General features: G+C 32.7%; 1 protein-coding gene across 2 annotated transcripts in view; it reads left to right on the forward strand.

Moving 5' to 3' along the window:
• Window positions 1–13,113, forward strand: part of LOC118182638 (hemicentin-2-like) — a 941,057-nt gene that overhangs the window by 610,524 nt on the left and 317,420 nt on the right. For both annotated transcript variants that reach the window (XM_085816506.1, XM_085816507.1), the window contains exon 4: window positions 4,066–4,383. In XM_085816506.1, the coding sequence (XP_085672632.1) occupies window positions 4,066–4,383 (318 nt within the window). The remainder of the gene's footprint in view (window positions 1–4,065; window positions 4,384–13,113) is intronic.

Below are 13,113 nucleotides of genomic sequence, written 5' to 3' on the forward strand. Positions count from 1 at the left end.
TCATTGCCATTGATCGGAAATTAGTTGACTTTTCAAGGGGAACAAACCAACTCCCGTTCAATGAACAATAATTAATAAATAAATACGAAGGTTTTTCATCTTTACTCGAGCTATAAGTTTAAGCCAAACCGGCAATTCAATCCTTTTCTAATTATCTTATTCTTTTTCTAACTATATGTTTTATTTTTATATTATTTTTGATTTGTTTTTACAAAGTTTGCATTATTTATCTTATATTTTGTATTCTAATGTTTATTTCAACTTTATACTTTGAATTCTATTTCATAATGACAATTTCCAATGTTTAATTATTACAAATAATATTGAACTCAAATGCATAAACACGAGGGTGTCGGTTACTCGAGTTTTTTCGAAATTCACTGCAGAAATTGCTTTTCACTCAAAATTGAATTGGCTAAAATGCTTCATAGGAATAAGTTCTTTGAATATCAGCATTGGCTCATAATCCCTTCTATTCACGGAAATACTTGGCCTGACTTGAATTGCCGGTTTGGCTTAAAATTATAGCTCGAGTAAAGACGCAACACCTTCGTATTTATTTATAAATTATTGTTCATTGAACGGGAGTTGGTTTGTTTCTCTTGAAAAGTCAACTAATTTCCGATCAATGACAATGATTACATGCATTTAATTTAATTCTTGCATTTAATTTATCCCCTTTACAATTGAAATTTTGTTCTTCATGAGGATTTAATTCCAGTCCCCGTTAAAACATTATTAACATTTTACTTTCAAGTTACTTCAAAACATCTTTCAAAATAACTTACTAGTATGTTTTCACTCTTTTGAGATCATTCTACTTTAATTAAACTTAGGAGACAATATCATCATTTAATCAATATTATTTAGTAAATAAATTATATATATATATATATGTGATGTACCAGCTTTTGTCAGGAATAAATAGATTGTTGAAGAATCATCAATGTAGTCGTAGCTTAAATTATCAGACGATAGTTTTAAAAAAGAGGATCCATTTATTATATTTCAGGGGAAAATAGCAATTACAAAAATTTGATCTTCGTAGTAAATAAAAAAGAACTATTAATAACATTTTGTATGAAGGTTTACTGCATCGTGACATTTAAGGAGGCTCATACACCTTAAAACCCTTATGATCTTCGAATAGGTGACTGTTGCAAGAATTGAGGTAACTTATTTATTTTAAAAGCAATTACTTCCACCTTTTTATGGCTCACTACATAATATAGCTGCCTTCTGAAATCGTAATCAGAAAGTTTCTGTTGCCACAAATATTTCTATAATTTAATCGGCTTTGTGACAAACATTTTCGTCATGTTTCCACCTTGCGCGCACAGTTTAAAGTTATCTGTTGCATTATTTAATTCCATAGTTTATATATAGCTTTTATAGCATTTGGAAACTACTGTAAACCAAAAAAACTGAGAATTTCATGTTAAATGTTTATTTCATTTGGAGTCGAGTTTATAAAATGTATTTTATTAAAAATATATGTAATATTTTCGTGCATAAAATTTTTTACTATTAAAATATTCATCATATTTTTGGTTCAGTTAGAAAATAGTGCTCATATAAAGAATTTCATCCAATTTCAAGTATGTACCATTAGCCATTTTTAAAATACCATGCGCGCAACGTGGAAAAAAGACGAAACATTTTGTCACAAAGCTGATTAAATTACAAAAATATTTGTGGCAACACAAACTTTCTGGTTACTAGTTTCCAAAGCAGATATATTATGTAGTCAGCTGTAAAAAGTTGGAGGTTATTACTTTTAAAATAAATAAAATATATCAATTCTTGCAACGGTCACATAATTCGAAGCTCATAAGGGGTTTAAGGTGTATGAGTTCCCTAAAGAAAAAGCCCGATATTCCTTTTGCGAGTCTTTTTAATATTTAACTTCGTAATCAAATATACTGAGTCGGAGTGACCAACGGAATAATCTGCCTCTTAAATTCTTAACATTTTTAAGCCAAACAAGGGCTGCATGATCGGTATGGATTGTAAATTTTTGACCGTGAAGATAGTAATAAAATGTATCTAATGCATCAACAATAGCTAAGCATTCAAGTTCTGTAATTGCATAATTTTTTTCGTAATCTTTTAAAGCTCTAGAATGGTAGGAAACTGTGTGTAATACATTACTTTCATCTGGTTGCTTCAAAACAGCTTCCACAGCAATCTGTGATGCATCAACAAAAACACGACAAGGTTTATTTGGATCATACAATTGTAAGACTGGTTTTGAAATAAGTATATTTTTCAGTTCGTCAAAAGCTGTTTGACATTGATCATCCCAATGCCATGGTACATCGTTTTTCAATAATTTATTTAGAGGAGTTCTTAATTTAGCATAATTAGGTATGAATCTATGATAAACATTTACACTGCCTAACACTCTTTGTAGTTCTTTTACATTACTTGGATATTTCAAATTTTTAATACTTTCAATATTTTGGTTATCTGGGGTAACTTTACCCTTTCTAATTTCATAACCTAGAAAATTGATTTTATCTTTGGTAAAGACACATTTACTCTGGTTCAATTTAATACCTTCTTGAATAAATATTTCAAATAATTCACCCAAATCCTTTAGATGTTGTTCTTTGGAAGAAGAGTAAACAATTATGTCATCAAAATAACTACAAGCAAATTGGATTTTATTTTTAGTGAGGATGCGTTTAAGGGGACATGCGACATGTCGACTGGCAAAATTCAACTTTTTCGGGACAAAAGTTATTAAGGTATAACTTTTCTCAAAATAAACTTATACACTTGATTATTTTTTTCATTTAAAATGCATAGATTACAGATTACAGAAAACACATAAAATATATATTAAATGCCTAATATTTTTAAAAACCAGTTGTTTAATTTCACTTACCTTTGACGAATCTCTTCTGACAATGTGCTAGTTCGGTACAGTTTTCTTAAAAAGTACTGCACCAATCGTCCTCAAATCGTGCATGGTAGTTAAAAACATATCATTTAAGAATAATGAGCAGTATTTTACATTTTACTTAAAAAGAAAAAAATATTAAAAACAAATTAGTAAAATGCTTTGAAAAATCACAAAAGAAATTAGTATTAAATTATTAATATATCCAATACTAATGCTCGTAAATTTTATATCCTGCATAGTTTCAAAGAAATAGTAATGATAAACAACTATGGAAAATTGGAACCTTCCAGATCGAATAATTTTCAAGAAAAATGTACCGAAAGTTAAGAAAAACACATTTTGAGAAAAACGAAAAAAAACATTTAAACACTAATAATTTATAAAAAATATCATTTTAATATTTTCCTGCACCATAATCATCTTGAATTGACATTTCTACATCAAACTGTTTTTGGTTTATAAATTTATTTTTCTTTCTGGCCATTTTAGAAAGCTTTTGGTAAGCGAGCTGGGCCTCACGAATTCTAAGACAATCTATTTTTCTCAGACTCTTTACCATATAAAACCCTTGGTTGCATTCCTGATAACTCCATTACTTTACTCCGGCTTTGTACACCATCATTAAAACATATTACGGCATCGAACAAACCCAATTTTAAGGTGATAATACTCACAAAAACAGTTTTTGTTATGCGTATCCAGATGCAATTATTAAAACTTTCATTGGGGTTTTGAGTTCATCCGTGTAAGCACTTTGACAGCAGTTGTTTGTCAGACAGACTTCTAAACACATTTTTAATGGCTAATAAGACAGGTTCTGGCAAGGAAGTAATAAAAACTGCTAAAACATCTGTATGTGCAAGTGATAATAAACCACGATAAAACATCTGTCCCTTTAAACTTGTGGGCGTGACAGTGCTTGTTTACATTTTACATGAGAGATTTCGCCCTTTTAAAATTTCGAAACATGCATAAATTATATATTTTTGGAATCGTCTGAGTCTTTAATACTAAAGTTACTGGGGATGCATAAGGACTACTACTTTCTTTAACAATTCCATTTTTTAATAATTGATCATATATATATATAATATATTGATTTGTTATTAGTTTTAAATGTTTTCCTTACTAAATACTTGCGATACTCTTCATTGCAGTGAGACCGGCATCATTAACTGTAAGAGGTCCAACCACTCCTGTAGTCGCTGGAGAGATGGTATCCTTGACTTGTACTGTCGAAGGAGCTCGCCCTGCAGCTAACATCACATGGTACAATAGGTCCGAAGTAATTGGTCCTCAGCCTTCCACGACCACGGACTTAATGAGCGATGGAACTTATCGTACGGCGAGTTCTCTCGTTCTCGTAGCTTCTCGATATGACCACAAAGGCGAATTCTTTTGTAAAGGAATTAACGACGTTCTCAAAAAGAGACTAGAAGCTCCTCTTCTCCAAGCAACAACGCTGGAAGTATTGTGTAAGCAATCGCATGTTTTATTAATCATGAAAATAATACAATCGATATTAGTGAGTATGTACAGTTTTTGTGTAACACAAACGCATGATAAATCTATGTGTTGCTCAAGAGTCTGGTTATTTGATAGCTATGATAAGGTCATTTAGAATAAATAGATTTCAGTTTTAAAATGCTAGACCATAGAAAAGCTTAGTCAACTCGATTTGCTGTTTAGAGACAATTAATAATCAATTTAGACGTGTGATCCATTTTTTGAAATTGAAAGTATATTTTTATATTTATGAAAAAAAATGTTGACCAATAAAAATTACTGCTTTTAATTCATAAAATTACTGTGAGTAACAATATAGTGATATGTGTGAATATGAATATATGAAGTATATGAAAGTACACTCATGTCCATAAATTAAGGATAATGCAAAATCAGACAAAGGAATAGTTAGAAGCAAAGCAAATTTGACTTATCTGTAAAGCTTATTTATTAAACAAAAGGTAAAGAACAAAAAAGATGCTATATGTTTGATATTATTAAAAAAATTAGCGATTTTTTCTCCCTGGAGCAAATTACAAAAAACACCTATTTACAATAAAAACAATATTACATGGTTGGTATGATTATTAATACATTGTATGTCTCCCAGACGATGAAATACAGTCCGTACAACGCCTAGGCATGCTGAGTATCAAATTATCGATCTGATCTTGGGGAATATTACACCACTCAAAAAGCAATGCTCTCCGAAGTTCAGGTAGACGTGTAGGAAAAGGATGACGGGCTGCAACTCGTCGGCCAAGCATGTCCCACACGTGCTCTACTGGATTCAAGTCCGGTGAGAATGCTGGCCAGTCCATACGGGTGATATCCTCCGATTGAAGGCATTCGCTTACGATGTTTGCCCAGTGAGGACGGGCGTTGTCATCCATAAACAGAAATTGTGCGCCCATGGCGCCCCGAGACAAACGTACATGTTGTTCCAGAATGACGTCCCGATAGATTTGGCTTGTCATGGTTCCAATTTGAACATGCAGGTCAGTTCTGGAACCCAGAATAATTCCACCCCAAACGAGCACTCCTGCACCACCGTAACGGTGTCGTTTAATGATGTTTTCTTGGTGGTAACGGGTACCTGGAGCTTTCCATATGAAAGTCCGGCGAGAATCAGACTGCAAGCTAAACCTGGACTCGTCGGTAAACATCACGCAAGCCCACTGTTGCGGTGTTCACAATGAATGCTCTCTACTCCAGGTAACGCAGGCGACAGTGAGTTGTTGTAAGTGGAACGCATCTGACAGGTCTACGAGCATATAGACCAATCTGCCCTAAGCGTCTGTACACGGTCTGCCTTGAAATTGTCGTACCAGTGGCTGAAGAGAGCTGACGAGACAGGTCTGAGGCTGTGCTCCACCTGTTTCCTTTGGCAGTAACTGCCAAATACCGGTCTTCATTCGGCGTTGTAACTCTGGGACGACCTGTGCCGTAACGTCTACTCACATTACCATCATCTTGGAATCGTTGCCAAAGCCTGGAGATGACACTCTGGGCAATTCCAAGTTCGTCTGATACTTCCAGTTGGGTACGCAAACATTCCAGATTGCCGACAATTCTACCACGTAAAAAATCATCCAAATGCGTCCTTTGTGTCATAACTATTCTGTTCTTGCACTGAAATGCTTTTATAAAGCGCCTGCGAACAATTTTACTTCTTTGCCTGTATTCCTTATATATCACTCTCTTACACTTTCGTCATTGTGACGTACCATCGGTGCCATCTGGTTACTTCCTGAAATTTGCATATGATTCTTGAAGATGTGTGTAGTGATTTTACAGGTGATATATTTATTTTAGAGCTCTATTTCCGGGTGAATCCGAATTATCCTTAATTTATGGACATGAGTGTATTTTAAGAGCCATATTAATTACTTGTTAAATTTTATTTTTTTCAAGAATATTTTAGACTATTTTATGTATGTAAGTTTATTGTTAGTTACTGTTTTTTATTACTTAAATCATGTACATTTTAAAGCAATTAGCTTTCTCCTTCACGTTACCAATGTCCTAATTTTGGAGGGAAAAAATTTCAAAAGAATTATTAAACAAATTAGAATTTGGTTGTAGAACAAATTTAACTGAACCTAATTTAATAACGAAAAGCAAGTTTTGAATAATGTTACAGTCACTTTCTAAGTTTTGCATAAGTTAAATTAAATGTCTTAAAATTTTTGTTAAATTTTGTTGTAAGAAATAGACAATCCTACATGAAATTGTTCAGAGGCTCGTAAAGTAAACGACCGAAATTCGCAAGAAAATTCTTTTAAGTGTTATTCGTTAATCTGAAATTAGCTTTCCTTCCTCACCGAGAAGAAATATTTTATCCAAACAGGACAATTTCGTTTGTCTATGTATATTGTTAAGGGGACTCATACACCTTAAAACCCATAAGATGTTCCAGTAGGTGACTGTTGCAAGAATTGGGATAACTTATTTATTTTAAAAGCAATTACTACCAATTTTTTACAACTGTCTACATAATGTAGCTGCTTTCTGAAATAGTAATCAGAAAGTTTGTGTTGCCACAAATATTTTTATAATTTAATCCGCTTTGTGATAATACTTTTCGTCATGTTTTTAACTTGCGCGCTCGGTTTAAAACATTCTGTTTCATAATTTAATTCCATATTGAATATATAGATTTTATAACATTTGGAAACTACTGTGAACCTAAAATTCTAAAAAATTTTCTGTTAAAATTTTATTTTATTTTGAGTTGAGTTTATAAAATGTATTTTATTAAAAAAATCCATAAAATTTTTCAATATTAAAATATTCATCAGATTGTTGGTTCAGTTAGAAAATAGTGCCCATATAAAGAATTCCATCGAATTTCATGTATGTCCCATGAGCCATTTTTAAAATAGCATGGGCGCAAGGGCGAAACATTGCGAAATATTGTGTCACAAAGAGGATTAAATTACAAAAATATTTGTGGCAACACAAACTTTCGAGTTACTAGTTTCCAAAGCAGTTATATTATGTAGTCAGCTGTAAAACGTTGGAAGTAATTGCTTTTAAAATAAATAAAATATCCCAATTCTTGCAACAGTCACATATGCGAAGATCATGAGGGGTTTAAGGTGTACGAATTTCCTTAACTATATAATTTCTTTATAAACTAAATATATTTACAAACAATCTGCATAGCAGTTGGATGAAATAAGAGTGGTCTCAAATGAGTGGCCCACAGGCCCCTTGCGGCCGAAATAATTTTATGCGGCACGCAATTGCATTTCAGCCATATTCACTAAACAAACGAGGAATAAAGTTTTCATATTTCGTATTTATATGATTTTATTTTATTTCTTTTATTGCAGTTAAAATTTTGAAAATATACGATAAGATTCGTGTTTTAAAGCGAGTTTTCAATTTAATTATCAGAAAATAAAATTGCTGTATAGATAGGAAAATTTATTGATTCCGCATAATCTGAATAATTTCGAAAGAAACTGATATTGTATGTAAATATGCTGTGAATGCTGCGAATTTCAGTAACGTTGGAAAGCTATAAGAGGCTGTTAGAAACGAAAGAATGAAAAATTCGACTCATTGTTCTTTCTTCAACTCGACCAAAAGCAATAATCGTAATTTATCCTTTTTTGCCATTTGTGCCGTGCTGTTCTAAGGAAATATTTTTAAAAGACTTTCCATTTTAAAATAAATGTGCCATTTAGTTTGCTTAGGCCGTTGATTTTATCAAAAGACAGCTTTTTTTAACAGAACAGAGAAATTTATGCCCCAATATATTCTTACTCTAGATAAGTGACACATATTAAGAGACAAGAGCGATAGCAGTAAAACGTAAAGGAATAAAAAGTTTCTGGAATCGATACGAATGCAATAATATTTTTAAAATATAACTTGAAGAAGTGATTTTCAGAGAAAGCTTAGTAAAGTGTCTGTACTTAGCAAAAATTGATATAAATGCATTAATACCATTAACATATGCTACATACGTGTGCATATATACAGTTTAACGTGTATGTATATATTGAAAAATAAATTATTGGGATTTCAGTATATAATATGATTGTATGAGAAAATCAGTGTCAACTGATCTTAGAAGGAATTATTATTCATTTTGTTATGCATTACTAACTCGTTATGCATTGATCCAGAGGCTCTAAACTATAGGCTGTGGGAATTTAAGCTTAAGACATGCCCTATTCATGACGTCTTTTCTAATTCTTTTAGATAACGAGTATATTAAATAAACCATTATGTAACATAAAATAAAATTTATTTTACTTCATAAGGTTTCTAACTGGAAGAGAAACGTCTGAAAGCAAAATTCAAATACAACCTTATATTCCTATAAATATTAAGTCAAAACCATCGATTTTGAGAGAAATCAGATTTTTTTTTTTTTTTTTTTTTTTTTTTTTTTTTGTCTTAAGCAAATTTGGTTTTGTCATTTTGCTTTCTGGAAGCAAATGATTTTTTTAAAGAAACGTTAGAGGTGGCAACAACTATTTTATAAGGAAGTTCCCTTTGCTTTTTCTCATTGATTTACTTATTACTTGGTTGTCGCACCTCTCAATTTTGTTAAAGAAAACTTTCTCCCGAATGTGAAGTATTCATTTATGATTGCTCTCATAGCCTTCCAGATATTATTTAAAATATTCACCAATCAGGGATTACTTTTCTCGGTAATTTTCTATTTCACTTATATTTTTAAACTGTAAACATGCATTACTGCAACTGGAAATCAGAAAACACTTTAAATAATTTCAAAACAAACGTGTTTACTGAGTAAATGTACAGTGGATGGACAAAAATATGGAAACATCTTGTGAAATGCATGTTTGAAAAGAAAGATTGATTTTAATGAAATATGTAGGTGGCGCTGGCATTTTTGACTACTGACGCCACCTATACAACTTCGTAAATGTGCTAAACAGTTCAGTTGTTGTCGGAGTACTGTTATGTGAGGTTGTCATTGCATTATGTCAGAGTTAACAGACTTCGAACGCGGGCAAATTGTTGGAGCACGTATGGTAGGTGCTTCCGTAAGCAAGGTAGCCGAGGTGTTTAGTGTTTCAAGAGGTACTGTATCGAAGATTTATTCCGCATATTTGAAAAGCGGAAAAACATCATCTGCTAAATCACAGCGCGGACGAAAGTGTGTCCTGAGTGATCGTGACAGACGATCATTAAGGGCAATTGTGACGAAAAATAAGAAGACCACAGCTGCAAAAGTTACTGCTGAAATGAATGTTGTGTTACCGAACCCTGTGAGTACCAAAACAATTAGAAGGGAGCTTCATAAACAGGGAATTGCTGGCCATGCTGCAATTGAGAAGCCACTCATCAGTGATGCTAATGCCCGTAACAGGAAAAGGTGGTGTTTAAGTCATAAAGCCTGGACTATAGAGCAGTGGAAGCGAGTAATATGGTCTGATGAGTCTTCTTTCACATTGTTTCCCACTTCTGGCCGAGTTTACGTCTGGAGAACGCCATCTCAAGCCTATAATACAGACTGCTTGTTGCCAAGAGTGAAACATGGCGGGGGTTCTGTTATGGTTTGGGCAGCCATATCGTGGTTCTCTGCTAGCCCCATGATAACTGTGTCAGGGCACATGACTGCCAAGACTTATGTGAACATTTTGGCCGATCAAGTTCATCCAATGGTACAAACTTTGTTCCCTGATGGTGATGGTGTCTTCCAAGACGACAAAGCCCCTGTTTACACAGCTCACATTGTCCAGGACTGGTTTTCTGAGCACGAGGATGAGTTGTCCCATCTCCCCTGGCCACCACAGTCACCAGACCTGAATATTATCGAACCTTTGTGGTCTACATTGGAACGGAAAGTGCGTTCTCGTTATCCACCGCCAACATCGTTATCTGAACTTGCCACCGTTTTGCAGGAAGAATGGTATAATATTCCCTTGGCAAACATACAGGAACTGTATTTATCCATTCCGAGAAGACTGCAAGCTGTTTTCGATGCCAACGAGTTTCCTACACCATATTAAGCAAAGAAACATGTTTTTTTAAAGGTGTTTCCATATTTTTGTCCAACCCCTGTATTTGTGTCAAAACAAAAGAACAAAGTATTAAAAACCTATTTACATACACAAATTTAAAAAAAAAAAAAACAAATTAAAAAAACTGCGAAATGACAGACAAGTATAAAGTTCTTTTGAGCAGACCGAGTCCGGAAATAACGCTCACAAAAATAATAATTCAATAACTTCAAAACAAAACCATATTCAAATGGTTTAGTCCAATAATTGAAAAAACAAAATTATATACATATTTTGAAAATATATAGACCGTATTTAAAAATAAAAGCATAAATCATAAACAAACAATAGGGCTTAGAAATCGAATAAGGAATTGCAATTTGAGTAGACCGAGTCCAAAAACAGAAGTAGTCCAACATATGGAAAAATAAATGAAATAAATGAACATTTGATCTAAAATATTTTGTAGAGTTCCTCACTTTGTAATTCTAAGTTAATGTTGGAAGTGAAGAATCTTAAGAACTGATAAGCGAATAATCGCTTAAAATCGGGTGACAAGAAACAACAAGATAGAAGGGTACTAACCCTTTATTATTTCAATAAGATTTATCAAAACTCCTCCTGGGTTGTGTATAAACAAAGCCCTCACTTGAGCTTGAACTTAAGAGACTAAGAATTAAACTAAAACTAGGATTAACTCAACTAATTTACTAAATAACTAAAGCCGAAGCAAACTAACTAAAGCATTGTACTAAATAACTAAACCCGAAGCTATGAAGATTCAAATCGAGTTGGCCCCTTAAGGGGGCTCATACACCTTAAACTCCTTATGATCTTCGAATATGTGACTGTTGCAAGAATTGAGATATTTTATTTATTTAAAAATCTATTACTTCCAACTTTTTACAGCTGACTACATAATGTAGCTGCTTTGGAAACTAGTAACCAGAAAGTTTGTGTTGCCACAAGTATTTTTGTAATTTAATCCTATTTCTTACAAAATATTTCGCCATGTTTCCACCTTGCGCGCATGATATTTTAAAAATGGCTAATGGTACATTCTTTATATGGGCACTATTTTCGAACTGAACCAACAATCTGATAAATATTTTAATATTGAAAAATTTTATGGACGAAAACATTACAAATTTTGTTAATAAAATACATTTTATAAACTCGACTCAAAATAAAATAAAAATTGAACATGAAATTTTTAGAATTTTAGGTTCACAGTAGTTTCCAAATGTTATAAAAGCTATATATTAAATAATGAATTAAATTATGAAACAGAATGTTTTAAACTGTGCGCGCAAGTTGGAAACATGACGAAAAATGTTGTCACAAAGCGGATTAAATTATAAAAATATTTGTGGCAACACAAACTTTCTGATGACTATTTCAGGAAGCAGCTATATTATGTAGTCAGCTTTAAAAAGTTCGTAGTAATTGCTTTTAAAATAAATAAGTTATTCCAATTCTTGCAACAGTCACCTATTCGAACATCTTATGAGTTTTAAGGTGTATGAGTACCCTTAACTTATTTGACTACGAAGCTTAGCAAGGGCCTGAGTACGACGGAGCGTAATAACAGCTTTAAGAGAGAGAGTGGCCAAAAGGGCAGACGCGCGTAAATCAGAAACTCTGATTCTCTCTCTGTAAGTAGGCTGCATGGGTGTTTTCGTGGTTTTCTCCATGTGTAACGTGTATACGAGCCAGTTTCCGTTAGAAAGTCCTCAACGAAAGCATTCCTCCTCTTAGGCAGATAGCCCTAGTGTGCTTTGCCATAATTAAATACACCAACACCAACTCTCTGTAAGTAACTTCGTGGTTCAAATACCGCTCCTCCTCATTAAATATTCAGCAAGATTCCAAAACTACGTTCTGGCCGGAAGTAGTAAGTTGAAGTTAAGAATTTGACAGGAAAGGAACTTTAAATTAAAATTTAACTGTTAATAAAATTAACATAATCCTTATAAGTTTAAAACAAAAAATAAGTAATAGATGTGTTAATTCTTAAAAATCTGTCACGCAAGAGCGTCAAATGTTTTGAAATGAAGAAATATATCCACTTTTATAACAAAACCCCTAAAATATGGTAAGTAATGAATTTGGATAAAAAAAGAAACCGATTAAGCTCAACAAAAATGATTAAAAAACTTGTATGATAACATAAAATAAACAATAAAAGTGAATAATTTGGAAAATAGGGAAAAAACATCATTACCTGGATTAGAAATTATAAAAAGCCGTTAATTTGAGATCAAGTGAAATATTAATTCGCATATTGAATAAATAAATGCTCAATGCTAACATTTTTACATTCCAAACTCCCAGACCTTGAGCAATCCTTAATTTAGTTAAAATGATTCGAAGAATAAAGTTTATGATTAAGATACAATAACACGCCGAACAAATATTAATTCAGAAGTCATTTTTGTTGTTTGACTTCTGAATTAATAAAGTTTATATGAAGAACAGTAAAAAAATACGCATAATTTAATAAGTCCTCCAAGAAGGCCATGCAGTGCCCACATCAGAATTCTTTTTCCTTTTCTATCGTTTGGAAAAAAAAAAAAAAAAAAAAAAATGCTTCGTACAAATTAGAAGGTTTTTTCTCACTCCTTCCTCCATGCCTTCGTGATGTAACAATAGCACACACGGCACGTTTTCGAGAGGTCCAGGTTCGAGTCCCGGCCAGGACATTGCACA

The sequence above is a fragment of the Stegodyphus dumicola genome, chromosome 5 (genome assembly GCF_044657685.1).
Source record: "Stegodyphus dumicola isolate Sdum_Otavi_A_Nest chromosome 5, ASM4465768v1".
Classification (NCBI taxonomy): domain Eukaryota; kingdom Metazoa; phylum Arthropoda; class Arachnida; order Araneae; family Eresidae; genus Stegodyphus; species Stegodyphus dumicola.